This window comes from Phalacrocorax carbo, chromosome 3 (genome assembly GCF_963921805.1).
Source record: "Phalacrocorax carbo chromosome 3, bPhaCar2.1, whole genome shotgun sequence".
Taxonomy (NCBI): Eukaryota; Metazoa; Chordata; class Aves; order Suliformes; family Phalacrocoracidae; genus Phalacrocorax; species Phalacrocorax carbo.
In genome coordinates this window covers 67,290,243-67,302,950 of record NC_087515.1, presented here as the reverse complement: position 1 = coordinate 67,302,950, position 12,708 = coordinate 67,290,243, and the positions used below count along the sequence as shown (strand labels likewise).

The window sequence follows — 12,708 nt, the reverse complement described above, 5'->3', positions numbered from 1 at the left end:
ATGCAATCACCCTGCCGGGAAAGTCTCACAGCATCAAAGGCAAGAGAGCTGCCAGCATTGAGCAATTCTGCCTTACACCGACAGAGAAGTCACCACTGTGCGGCAGCTGAAGAAACAACGTCGCTTGCCAGATGTGTGTGTGATGCGGGTGTGGCATTGCCGTAGTAACGCAGCTCACGGCAAGCCTGGGTCACAGCAGGAAAACAAGCCAGAGTTTGGGAAATCTCAGCAAAGACCAGCACGGACACATTCCTGGCCAAACTCGAGGGCACGGAGCGCAGGCAGGGCTGCAGGAGGCAGGCGGCCAGTCCCAAGCTCAGCGCTGCTGCACGGGCACTGCCGGTACCCGCCCCCCAGCTCAACACAGCACCCGCTCACAGTAGCAGGGCCTTTGGGGACTGCTCCACATATCAGGGGGCTGCCAGACAGGTTGTTTGTGTGAGCAAACACATCAGCACATCACTCAGTAACTTAGCTGTGAAGATCTTTGGTCCCCAAAGGTCTCTGCTGGAGGAGTATCATGAAAGGGAACCACAATTTCTATATTTTGCTTATTGCAACCTGATTTCTTATGTCTACAGATCACTCCACCAGCAATCTTGAAGCTAAAGCCGCACATGTGCAAAAATCTCTTGTATCTGGTTGCCCAAGTTTCTTACCTTCTTTGGTTCTGATTCTGCTGCCAGGTAACATCAGTGTTCAGTGTCAGGTTACACACAGCCTTGTCTTTGTACAGACCGAGTCGGTACGTGGATGCATGGGTAGACTTTCCGTATGCTTGACTCACTTCACACAATAACACATTTCACAACAATAAATGTTATGCAATCTTTGCAGCAAAAAGTATTTAGTGCCACGACAGCTTATGCCAACTTCTCACCAGCCCCTTAACAGAAGTACATGGGACTGAGGACCTTGAGAGCACCATGCTGAGACCAGGAATGGTGCCAGTGTGGGGAAAAGGAAAGAGGAATTAGACTAATAGGGGTCTCTGACCACTCTTAAAGACACAGCCAGAGAACATGCATATCTTTATACACTGATACACTGAAGGAAGGTCACTAGGGGTCCAGCAGCAGCAACAAACCACAGGTTGCTGCGGGAGAAGAGGAAGAAAAGATGTGAACAGTGCCTTCTCACAGCAGTAGCTGGTCTTAAGTAGAAATCTAACCCCCCTAATCCTCAAGTAAATGGATTTGCAGGGCAGCAGAACCCAGCATTATCATGAAGGAGCAAAGGACAAAGCTTATTTCACGTATGTTGGTGTTATACGGCCAGAAAGATATAGAGAATATGGGAGGGCGGAGCTGCTATATGATACCAGGTCACTCAGTGACCTCTTTTCCTGGGTGCACAGTTCCAGCACTGAAGGGCATCCAGTGCAGCCAGCAAGTGCTGACAAGCTGTTGTTCAGAACTGGCAAGCAGAATATTTTGAGGTTTCAATTCCAAGTTTTGGTTCAACAGAGATTTCAAAGAAATGATGATTCATGCTGAGTTCTGACCAGGAAGTGGTGGCAGGTTTTGTTTCAGGAACGGCTCTTTGATTGAAATTCTTGCTCAGCATCCATGATGCACTATTCTGTGCTGCCATGTGCCACATGGCATAAAGGCAACAAAGCCAAAGCAATACAAATAGGAAAAAATAAAAAAGTGAAGGAAAAGAGCAGACTTGCATAGGCCAGCATAAGTAGTTGTTTATCAGAGACAAAGCATTATTGAGCTTTTTTGCATAGAGCTGCCATGAATCACATCTTTCACTGTTTTATTTACTGGTCTACTAATAATCTGCAATTTTAAAATATGCAATGCTATTTTAATAAGAATGTATCATCTGGCCCACAATACAGATTTTGTGAAGGCTAGAAAAATGAAAATCCAGAAAACAGAGAAGAAACACAGCTGCTGTTTTGCACTAATAAAAGATTAGTAATCTTATGATACAGAAATAGATACTTCTCAATTACTTGTAGCAATAAAATAATATTTCTGCATTATTACTAAGTAAAGCACATTGATAAGAAGTTTGTGCAATTGGAGATAAGATATATAATTGGGATTGTTGTAGTAGAGGATGCTGCGTCTCATTTGGACACGAGATTAATAGCAGACAGCTTCAGTTATGGTAACATCATGGGAAGGCTGGTGATTGTGAGTCTTGTTTCAGGTGATCCTTTTCATACCACCGTCCAAAAAGCGTCACAGTGACGACTGGTTTTGTTGGTCTTATCTTACTTATCAAGCGCCCATCTTTTAATACCTGATTGAAAAAGGGAAGAGAAGGACATAATTAGACGAGTACCCATATGAACACGCTAAGAGCTCAGAAAGATGTGACAAAACAGGAAGAAGGTACGTCAGACCATATCTCTTACTGAAACTAGTGACTTCATTAAAAGGTATTTAATAATCTGATTATTCACTATGAGCAAGGTCACTTTGGCTGTTTTGAGACAGTTTATGCTGTTACTACCCTGCAGAGAACCTTGTGTGACATAGCTCCAGGGTGTCCCATTACCTCAAACTCCCCGGGGGCCAGCTGCACCCCACTGTACAAGACTTCTGGAAAGACGTAGTTGGTGCCAAAGGTGCCGCTGAGAGAGAACATCTCAAACTTGGTCTGTGCAGTCTCCACCGGCTGCCCGCACGTGTTCGGGTCTGTGCTCTTGCACTTGAGCAGTGTGCATATCTGCGGGGAGGAGAAGGCAACAACGTATTTAGCAAGATGGAAACACTCTGGTAAGGAAGCCTTCTGTCAGCAAAGCTAGCGTGTTTCAGAGCAAGTGACCATCACAGGATCTCTTTCATAACCTTTAAGCAACTCCTTCTTAGTTACAGCTTATTTTTTCAACCCTTATTTTTTTGATCTGACTGGGGGTATTCCAGAGCTGTACTGCCTTAGTAGTTAGAAATAACCTTAGTTTCTGAGGTAAGTGCTGACAGAGCACCTTATTTTATCCCTGAAGGTCAATTCGGTCACTTCTATAAAGCTTCCAATTTCCAGTTCTCTCATTTCAAGAATCCCTTCTCACATGTCTTAGTAAGATGAGTTTGTGAATGGAAATTTTAGGCAAATGAAACAAATGCCTCCTCATGGGTGCCTTGTGCAACTGTACACACAGATCCTGTTACTGGTATTTGTACATGTTGCTGATGACAATTCATTAGATGGTCTGGTAGTCCATGGGAAATCTGAATTTGATGTTCTAGGTCCAACACCTGGTGAATATATGTCAAGGTAATGAGGTCAGCATCCTCTGTTAAAGTTTTGTGTTAGCAGTTGTAGTACACAGAGGAAAGTAGGAGTGGCAATGTTTTCTTCTTAAAGTTAATTCTCCAGGTTACAGCTGGTAAATATTTATGGATACCATGAAGAAATATGAAATAGGGCTATCACTCCCGTGAAGGTTCAAAGGATTTTGGCTGGTTTTGCTGACAGGTGATGGAGGAGTTTGTCTATTTGTGTCAGATACTGGGGGATAGAAGAAGATTATTCATCAGAAATATTATTCATCAGCAAATATGATTTCCTGTTGAAATGCAAATAAGCAGAAATAAAGAATCTAATTCTCTCAGTATATTCTGAGGAAATAAAAAAAATACTGAGGGGAAAAAGGATGAGTAGAAATTCCCATCTTCTCTAGAAAATTCTGTACTGGTAGATACCATCTGGAAGCTTCCACAATCACTGAAATAAATTTTCTAAATGAGGTCACCAAGAACTGAATTTATTCAAGCTACCTTGATAAATATATTAGATGAGCTGTTTCCTGGCTAAGACGTCCCCCTGTATCCTGGAGTCTGTACCAGCTGATATGCAAAAGCCATGTTGACAGACAGAAGTAAGGAACTAAAAAAACAATAACCTGCTGGCACAATAACTTAATTATGAAGGCAAAGAAGGTTTTCTTATAAAGCTTTAAGCAAATTCAACCAGGGTGTAACTCACTCTCTTTCCAAACATTTGATTAAAAGAGAGGAAGAGTGGACATTCCCACTAAAAGTCATACACCATTTCATTTCATACACATTTCATACACATAAATTTCATTGCTACGATTTGAGTAATGGCAAAAAATTAACATCTCTGTGACTCTAAATTACCAGAGCATCTCATAAAGATAGATATGATCAAGTGATTTTTTAACAGAAACTGTCTGATGAAGATTAGAGAGGAGATTCAAGACAGCTACTACAGATAGCCAGAAAAGAGGACCTAAATTTAGACAATATTGCATGGCTAACAAAATAGTGAGCGCACTCTGGGAACTTGAAAGAGGGTCAGAGACCTCTGCACTGCATTTGTTGGATTTAAAGGTAAGCAGGCTTGGACATTTTATCAACTACTTCCCATTGCTAACAAATAGGACAGCAGGACTCCAGCATACAAGAAAGTTGTCTTTCCCGCCTCCCAGAGCTGAAGGTTTCTCCCTGTAAAGAAGCTTCCTAAAATAAGTACTCCCCCTCCAAAGAATCATTACCTGCAGATAGTATTGTCCTTCAACGACATGAAGCCCATCAAAAGCACCTAGCACATAAACTTCATTTTCTCGTTTCCCTGCCATCTTGTAGCTCAAGTGACAGCAGAGGTCCTTCTGGCAAACAGTGAGATTCCCTTCAGGCTTAGTGAGCTCAGTGAAAGTGAACCAGTCATGGAAGATGAGTCCTTGAAAATCATGGTCATTTGGTGAGAATCTTTCGACACTCGAAGCATATGAGCTCCAGCTGACATCAGGCAGGAAGGCAGGAGAAAGGCGAGGGTGTGAATCTAGTTCAGCAATGAGGAGGTGACCATCTTCAGTTTTCATATTGTAGTAGTACGCTCTGGCTCCGTCTGGTGCATAAATACCACTCCCTGAGGATAGCACAATAGTCAGACAAAAAATAATTTAAAAAAAGTATTGTCCTTTTAATTGTCCCTACTGCTAGCTTATCCACTATTTTATAAATATTACACAAATTTTAGTCTCAGCAAAAGTGACCATTAGCAACTCACTACACAGAGATCACGCTTTGGCAATGAATAGCATTTCTTTCCCTGGGTGAGGCCTGCTCAGTGTAGACAAAGGCAGAGGATGTTATGTTATGGTTGTATTTATGGCCTCCCCAGTTCTCTTTTCTGCTGTACGCAACAGAGTTGCTTGAGAACTCCTTTATTCTCAGCTAATTGATGTAAAAAGACCATCTACCAACTGAAACCATCCAAAACAACGCAGGCAAGTATCACAGGCCTGTCCTGGTGAATGCAGAAGGAGATAGCAGCTGTCTGCCCTGTTTACACTGACTGAGGATTCCTCCCTATGTGGGGAATTCAGACCTGTCCAGTGCCAAGTGACAGACAGAAATCAAAGAAGATCTGTCATACCCATTACTGCTGAAAAGCCACATAAAATGGACAACAAGCAGTAGCCTGTCAGGCATTTCAAATGAGAAGCCCCAAGCCAATACTGTGGTTTCACGGCTCAGTGAAGACACTGGCCTAGCTGAAATATACTAACCCATAAGCTAAGGTCTAGAAAATCAGTGTTAAAAGAAAATGCGGACTTCTCAGCAGTGTTACTACAATAGGTCTGAAAAGTTGTTTTTACCATTTTTTCAAACTGTGTTAAATACAGCTACAGATAAGTCTTTCATTTGGCCAGAATAAATGGAGCCATGCATTGGGTTTACAGGTATATTTATCTCTGGGTATTCAATTGCAGACTTACAGGTGGAGAGGAAAAGAACCTAAGTTTCAGAAGTTTCTACTCAGATAGAAGGGGCAGTAACTTACTACTTCTTTAGAGGCATTAAAAGAAAGAAAGGAAAATCCTAAGAAGCCAGGGAGAAGAAAACACCGCAAGTTTTGCTGTGCTTTGTATGGCACCAGTAGGGACAATGGCTGTCAGGTTCAAAATTTGGTGACTAAACTTTTCACCTTCCAAATAAATGTATTATATTCCTCTGCAAAATCACCTTGCAGAACAGGGAATAAAGATTCATGGCTATAAAGATTTTTCAGGCAGAGTGAGCATTAATTACCTGTCATAGATATACTGGTACAGTGTGTATTGGCAGCTAGGAAGTTGACACCCATGCCCATGGCCCAGGCAGAGTGAAACTCAACCGCAGTCAGAAACGGCAGGACGTTCATCCAAGCCGTCGGGAAGAGCACAGTGTCCACCTGCAACTCGCTCACCAAGACCACGGCAGGCTCCCGGAAAAGGATGTCGAAGCATGTGAAAATGCCAAACTTCCCAAAGGGGGTCTCAAAGGTGACGGCTTCTGGCTCTTTAGGGTAATTAAACTGAGTTTCAACCATAAAGAGATTATACTGTAGGGGAAGGTAAAAAGAGAAACTGGTTAAAAGCACTTATTGCAATATCCTGGAGTCATTCCCTAAAACAGTTCAGAATGACTAGAGAAGTTTTTTGACCTGTGTTTGAAGCTTTCACAGGATCACCACAGTGCCCAAAGGTGGATATGGAGAGACACATGTTGCCCTAGCACCTAGCTAGGAAACCAACCGGCTATCTGCAGGTCTGTTGGTGTTGGCCACCTGCAACTCCCGTAAAAATAATCTCTCTGCTCTCCCCACCTAGTTTATAATTCCAGTGACCCGAAAGACACACAGAAGAGAATTAATAATGGAAAAGGAGCATGGAGAACCTGATGCCAAGAGATAGGATTAGTGACCTTGGTGTGGAGGAAGTGCAAGACAATATAGGGAGAACGTAGAGCGCAGAAGAAAACAAGGGTGGTGGTGATGGGGGAATGGCAGATGAGCTCAGCCAATAGGAAAATCCGAGTTTGTGACATTCTCAGCTTTCCAACATCTTCCTTCTTCCTTTGCATTCACATTTACTAAAAGAGTTCTTTAATCTCCAGGTGGCCTGGACAATAAGCCTGTGCCACCAAGACAGAAAAGAGGTTCAAGTTTACTGAACTTGTAACTCAGTGCCTGGGCTGTGCCAGGCTGGCACATGGGGGACCAGACTTGCAGTATCATTGTCCCTGTCACCCAGTTTGCTCACAAAGAAATATGTTGGCATAGTCTCTGAATAACCAGGTGAAATACTGGGCTCAAAGCGCATTAAATAAACAACTGACTTCAGTCTAGCACATCAGCATGATATCCGGCACACAACTCTCAGACAACCTTGATGAACCTTGCAGGTAGGCACACAAAACTGAAAGAATACACTTTCATTGGGTGCAAATGGTTCAATGTCCTCATCTCTTTTTACACCCAGCTTAGGTCCACGGTTTTGTCCAGATAGTTCCTGTTATGCAAAAACCATGGTGAAACATCATCAGAAAAAAAAAACCAAACAACAAAACAATAAGAAAGGGCCTGACTTTCTTAAATCATACTTCTCATCTAAGACGAGATGCAGATGAACATCTTAAAATCCTGGAACATGAAGATGCAATCTGGTGAACACCTGCACTGAAAACTAAAGCTGCTTAAGCAGCAGAATTTCCAGTAATATGGAGTTAACAAACTGAAGAAGTTAACCAAAACCCCATGCCACTGAATCGGTCCTGCGCAATCATTTTTCATTCTAGTTTGTTTTGAAAAACATGACAGCAAATGCAAATTTATAGTCAACACTGCACAGCAAGAGAGAGGTTCTTTTAAATCATAAATAGGAGCAAAAATCTGCCAGGGGACAATGACTGGCATTAAATTCTCTTGCCAAACAGAGACATTTTGGAAGTAGTGGAGAAATAGCTCCTGACATTCCAAGGCCACTTTACCTTGTGGTAACGAGCCACCAGTTTCCCCTCCGGGTCAAAGACAACATCGGTGTTGTACTGATAGCGACCATCGCTGGGACAGCCGGGATCACTGGAGTTACATGGCTTCTTGTCCCCAATGTTTGCAACCACATAGATGGAGTTATTCCTGGCCATGCAGCTGAGTCGTTCCTGCACTGGTGCTGGAGCAAATCTAATGCATTTTTGGTGAAAGAAAAGAAAAAACCAAAAAAGATTGTACAAGTTTAAGTTCAGATGTGGAAGAAATGCACTCAGAATTACTATTCCACTAACTGCATATCCCCAGGTGCAGAAAAAGGGGTAGATCAAATCATAGTTTCTGTTCATTTTCTTCTCTGTTCGTAACATCATTTTAAATTGCCGGTCTCTTTTAGCTTTCAAAAACGGTATCCCTGTGTTCTTCTTTCCTGTACTTTTAACAATGTTCTTTTCTGTGTGGATATAATTCTCAGCTAACACACACACAAAGATATGGGCAGCTTCAGAAAACAGAGAGGCTAAATCAATATGCAAACTTAAAATAACTTAAAAATTAATTTTCAGGCAGACATAAATCTTGATTTAAAAGACCATTCTAGCCTTTTTTAAGACTCTTCACTCTGTTTAAGGCAGCTTCCCGTAAGCTTTCAGTAAAAAGTGGTCACGGCATTAACAGAGCTGGGGACTCTTGAAATCTTGCTTCATAAAGCCCCAGAACAGAAGAATACGAAAGCTTAGCTTAGACACAGACCTGGTCCCTTTGGTGTCCCCTGCTGACACACATTTAGAGCAGCCCTCTATAATACAGCAGACCATGCAAGTGGTTGGATTCCTAAAAGGCACTTCCTTCAGATCTACAGAAATGTGTTGTGCAATTTGATTTAGAAGTCACCCAGCCACATAAGCTGAGGATTGAATTACCTTGTCTAATCTATGCATCTGACATGATAATAAACTAGCTTATACTTTCAGAAGATTTTCACAATTTATCTGAAATAATAATTTACATGTTTTTAAAATAATTATTTTCCCTAAAATTTCCTCATTTTCTCCTTTTGCACTTTTAGAAAGTGAAACTCTCTCAGTGCCTTTCACCTTGCATATTCCCATTACCAGTTAAGTAAGAGTTCTTTCTGATGCATCTCATTTCTACAGTACCCGGGATTTTTAATAGATTAAAAAAATGAGCAGTCCTTAGGCATTTACTGGGAGCAGCTCACGACTCCATGAGACACTAGTTTGAAACCACGCAAACCACTGCAAAAGAAATCACCTGGTGGGGTCGGTGCAGGGAATCCAGTTCACTGCTGGATCAGGGATATCCTCCAGGTAGGGGTAGATGGTTTCTCTTGTGAAACGCCAGCCGTAAATGCCATCTTCAGGGGTCACAATGATGTGGGCGCCCTGACACAACAGGCTGCGTTAGGAATTCACCCACCAACAGATAACCAGGAGGGTCAGCAGGAGCAGAAAACACTAATTAACTAACGAACCCCCCCAATACACCTAGTACCTGCTGGGCGGCTTCCTTGATGGCCCTTTCCAGGACATCCATGTTTTGGTTCATCAGGGCCAAAGCATCGTCGGGAGAAACGGGCTCGTCAGTGTCATCTGGCAGGATGACCGCATGCTCATAGACGGCTGCAATGAAGGTGTCAGAGGCGAGGGCCTGGAGGACTGTGAGTGCAAACACCACAGTGTGCAGGAGAGGCAGGGAAGGGAGCATGGCTGGTGCCTCACAGCTCCTAGAATACGCTGAGTCATGGACAAATGGTACAAAAGGTGCATACATAGAAAAGAAAACAGGGACAAAGTTTAACTTTAAAGGAGGGATGAAGTGCTGGTTTGTTAAAGCTTAACTTTGGAATCAAGCACTGCTGGTGATGTATGGGAAAGTATGACAATATACAGTAAGGATGTTGCAATTCCACAAGACTAAAAAGCTGGGCAATGCAAAGAGTTAATTGTGCTAATAGAAAAATAATTGTTAAACACGTGGCTGGGAAGAACGGTCCAGTTTTTGTTGTTACACTTCTTTATGTCATTGATTGCAGCAGACTTTTGCTATCTATGTTGGCTCAACTCTGATACCCACATGAAAGGTGGATGAGTCCCCTTGAGCTAGTCTTATGTGAAGTCTGAGTGGCAAAATTGAGGGTTTTAAAAACTGTTGGCTCTATTCTAGTGTCTTCGTAGTTGCTGTTTCCTGTGATATGTGCCACAGCGCCAAGCCTGACTATATTCAACAAGTATTTGGACAAATCCCTCAGACACACAGTGTGAGTTTTGGGGTTGTCCTTTGCAGGGACAGGAGTTGGACTTGATGATCCTTGCAAGTTGCTTCTGACCCAGGACATTCTATGATTCTATGATTATGTACAGCTTGCTTATGTACAGAGTTTCTTTAGACCAAAGTCATTACAGAGCACCTCACTATACTTAGATGTAATATCCTTAGTGTGCCAGTGACAGAACTGCCCCTTGCATTTATCCCAGTGGCTCTTCCAGTCACTTATGCTTAGCTGTATGTCACTTTCCATCAGCCTTCCACCAGAAAATTTGCATCTGGAGGGAATGTTTTCCTCTGAAATCAGGCAGGTGAGCCACCAACCAGGCCATTAATCTGGTACCTCATTGCCTGGCTGCCACTTGCCTGAAGCAGAAGGGCAGACAGCTCACGAGGCACAGTAGCACACCTGCTCCTCTGTCTTTCCTGTCTCCAGGAACATGCTGTTTATTGAGAGGCCTTAATTTTTCATCTTTTACTTCAATTCAGTCCAAATGCATTTTTTGCTATGATATTTTCTATTTTTTGACCTTCTAGCAATTGCAGTATTCTCATTTGGAAAAGGTTTCCTAAACAGTGTGAAGCAGAACAGGCTGCCTGCCTTCAGCTACAGCAGACTGTCATGGTAGAGATGTCTCAGAAAAGACAGAAATGTAGGTGAATACAAGTACCAGAGAGTTCCCTGCAAGAGTAGTGCTGACCGAGGGTTTCAGCCAGTAGGCACATTGGCTTGCATCTGGTAATGTTCACCTCTAAGTACTTCTCTACATACATTACTAGATACAGCACGCTCGTTCAGGAGCCTTAAATATGAGCCATTGAAAGGCTGCAAGATAGATTTCAGTGTTAATTGAAGTAATGTAGCTTGGAAAACTTTTTTCCTCCCATTTTTCTTACCAAATGCAATAGGCATTGAGTCACATTAACCACAATGAGCTCTAAGTCTGAAGGAGGAAGCAGTAAATGCTCCCTTGTTTAGCAACAGCTAGGACACCAAGTCAGCATAGAAAGGTGACTACCCTGGCAGAGCAGAGCAGAAAAATTTACAAGTGCAGGGGCTGAGGGCTGCCCTGCAAAGTTCAAGTCGCACTGCCTGGACAGGGGGGTTTCTGTAGTACAGTGAGATGGAGGCATCCCTGTCTGCCTCTGTAGCAGCAGGCACCACCACCTACTGCCTGCAGAGCTGGGTGCTCACCCAGGAGCAAGGAACTAACTGTGGTTAAACAAACAAACACACTAAATAAAAACTTACCGAAACTACAGCGGTCCAGGCTATATGTGGCTGCGGGAAACGAAAGAAGAAATTTATCCTAGAGCTCCCTCTACTTTTCACAACTCCATCTTCCCAGTTCACGCTCCTCACCCCTCTACTGCATGCTCCTCTGTCTCTGCACAGCGGTTATCTGAGGACTGACTTACTTTTGTGAAACAGGGTGCGATTTGATTATAAAGCAGCTCAGCTGTAGAGGCAGTCCATCTTCAGATTGTGGTCCTGCTCCTTTTCTTGTACTAAGAGAGACTGCATGGAAGACTACTCCTTACTCAATGGGTTAATCTTGCTATGGTGCAATCACTGCAAAGCAGTGGGCAGAGGTGAGGAAATGAGAAGCCAATCATTTTTAGCAAGAGCACACAGTCATGTTGCGTAGCTGTAACAGGACGCCATGTCTTAGGTTGCAGATGAAGTGTAGAGATACAGCACTTTTTCTCCACGAACGAGTGTTTTCCAATATTTCTGTTATTTGAGTTGTAGAGAGTTACCATTTAATACATTTAGAGACTAAAAATCTTGTTTTTACAATATTCACTTTGTTCAAAAACAATGTATTTTACATCCTGCAAGTCTGTTTTTCATTATATTGGTCAGATTAAATGTGAACAGTGTTTTTACTTCAAAACAAACCTGTGGAACAAAAAACAGAATTACCAGTACATAGAAATCTTAGTCACGCCACCCAAAGTAATCCAGTCCACTTGCTTAGAGGGTACTGTCTGCAGATCCTGCACCTGCACACATGCCGAAGCGTTCAATCTATTTATTCAAGCTGTTCGTCAGCCTTTCCCAACACCTGCCTGCACAGTCTTGACCCTCCCTCACAGCAGCATGAGTAACTATTTCACAGGAAGACAGATACTCACCTGCAAAATTGCTCATTTTGAGAATTTTTGATATGGTCCCACCTGACTGCTTGAAAAAGGTGACACAGTTATCGATAGTTTCGTGGAAAATAATTTTTTCATACCCTAAAACTGTGGCCAGAAAGATTCAGGTAGACTCATCCAACTCTAAGTTAGGGCATGGCATAATAACATATTACACTGTGTACTCAGTTGAAGTTATTGAAGCAATGGTGTTTGCAGTCTTGTTTTCAAAGTAATTGGTAACTTAAACCTTCAACCATTGGCCTTCAAAGGTTCTGTTAATCTCCAGTTTAGAAAAGAGATGGGGCAGAACAGTGTTGTGGGAATGACTTCTAAAACCCCACCAAAAATTTCAAAGAATTAAAGATGAGTTGTTAATGGGCCACAACCCACTGCTGTATGCCTGAACCCTACACCACTGAGGTCAGAGGAATTTATTTTCTATTGTCTATAGTGAGATCAAGGTCAAGCCTACGACAATCAAAAGCTATCATACAAAAATACATAAAGAACTGCCCAGCAGAGTAATTTATTTTTGCT

The 12,708-nt window shown here is 42.5% G+C and overlaps 1 protein-coding gene across 1 annotated transcript; it reads right to left on the bottom strand.

Annotated features, from left to right (window-relative positions):
* Positions 1-1,747: 1,747 nt before the first annotated feature.
* LOC104040252 (pantetheinase) lies at positions 1,748-11,368 on the bottom strand. Its single transcript, XM_064447266.1, has 8 exons — positions 11,279-11,368; positions 9,253-9,494; positions 9,013-9,143; positions 7,740-7,932; positions 6,021-6,312; positions 4,481-4,854; positions 2,518-2,688; positions 1,748-2,259 (listed from the first exon to the last, which is right to left on the bottom strand). Exons 2-8 carry the CDS (start codon positions 9,463-9,465, stop codon positions 2,131-2,133), a joined length of 1,503 nt encoding a protein of 500 aa, XP_064303336.1. The 5' UTR covers positions 9,466-9,494; positions 11,279-11,368; the 3' UTR covers positions 1,748-2,130.
* Between the last annotated feature and the right edge of the window lie 1,340 nt (positions 11,369-12,708).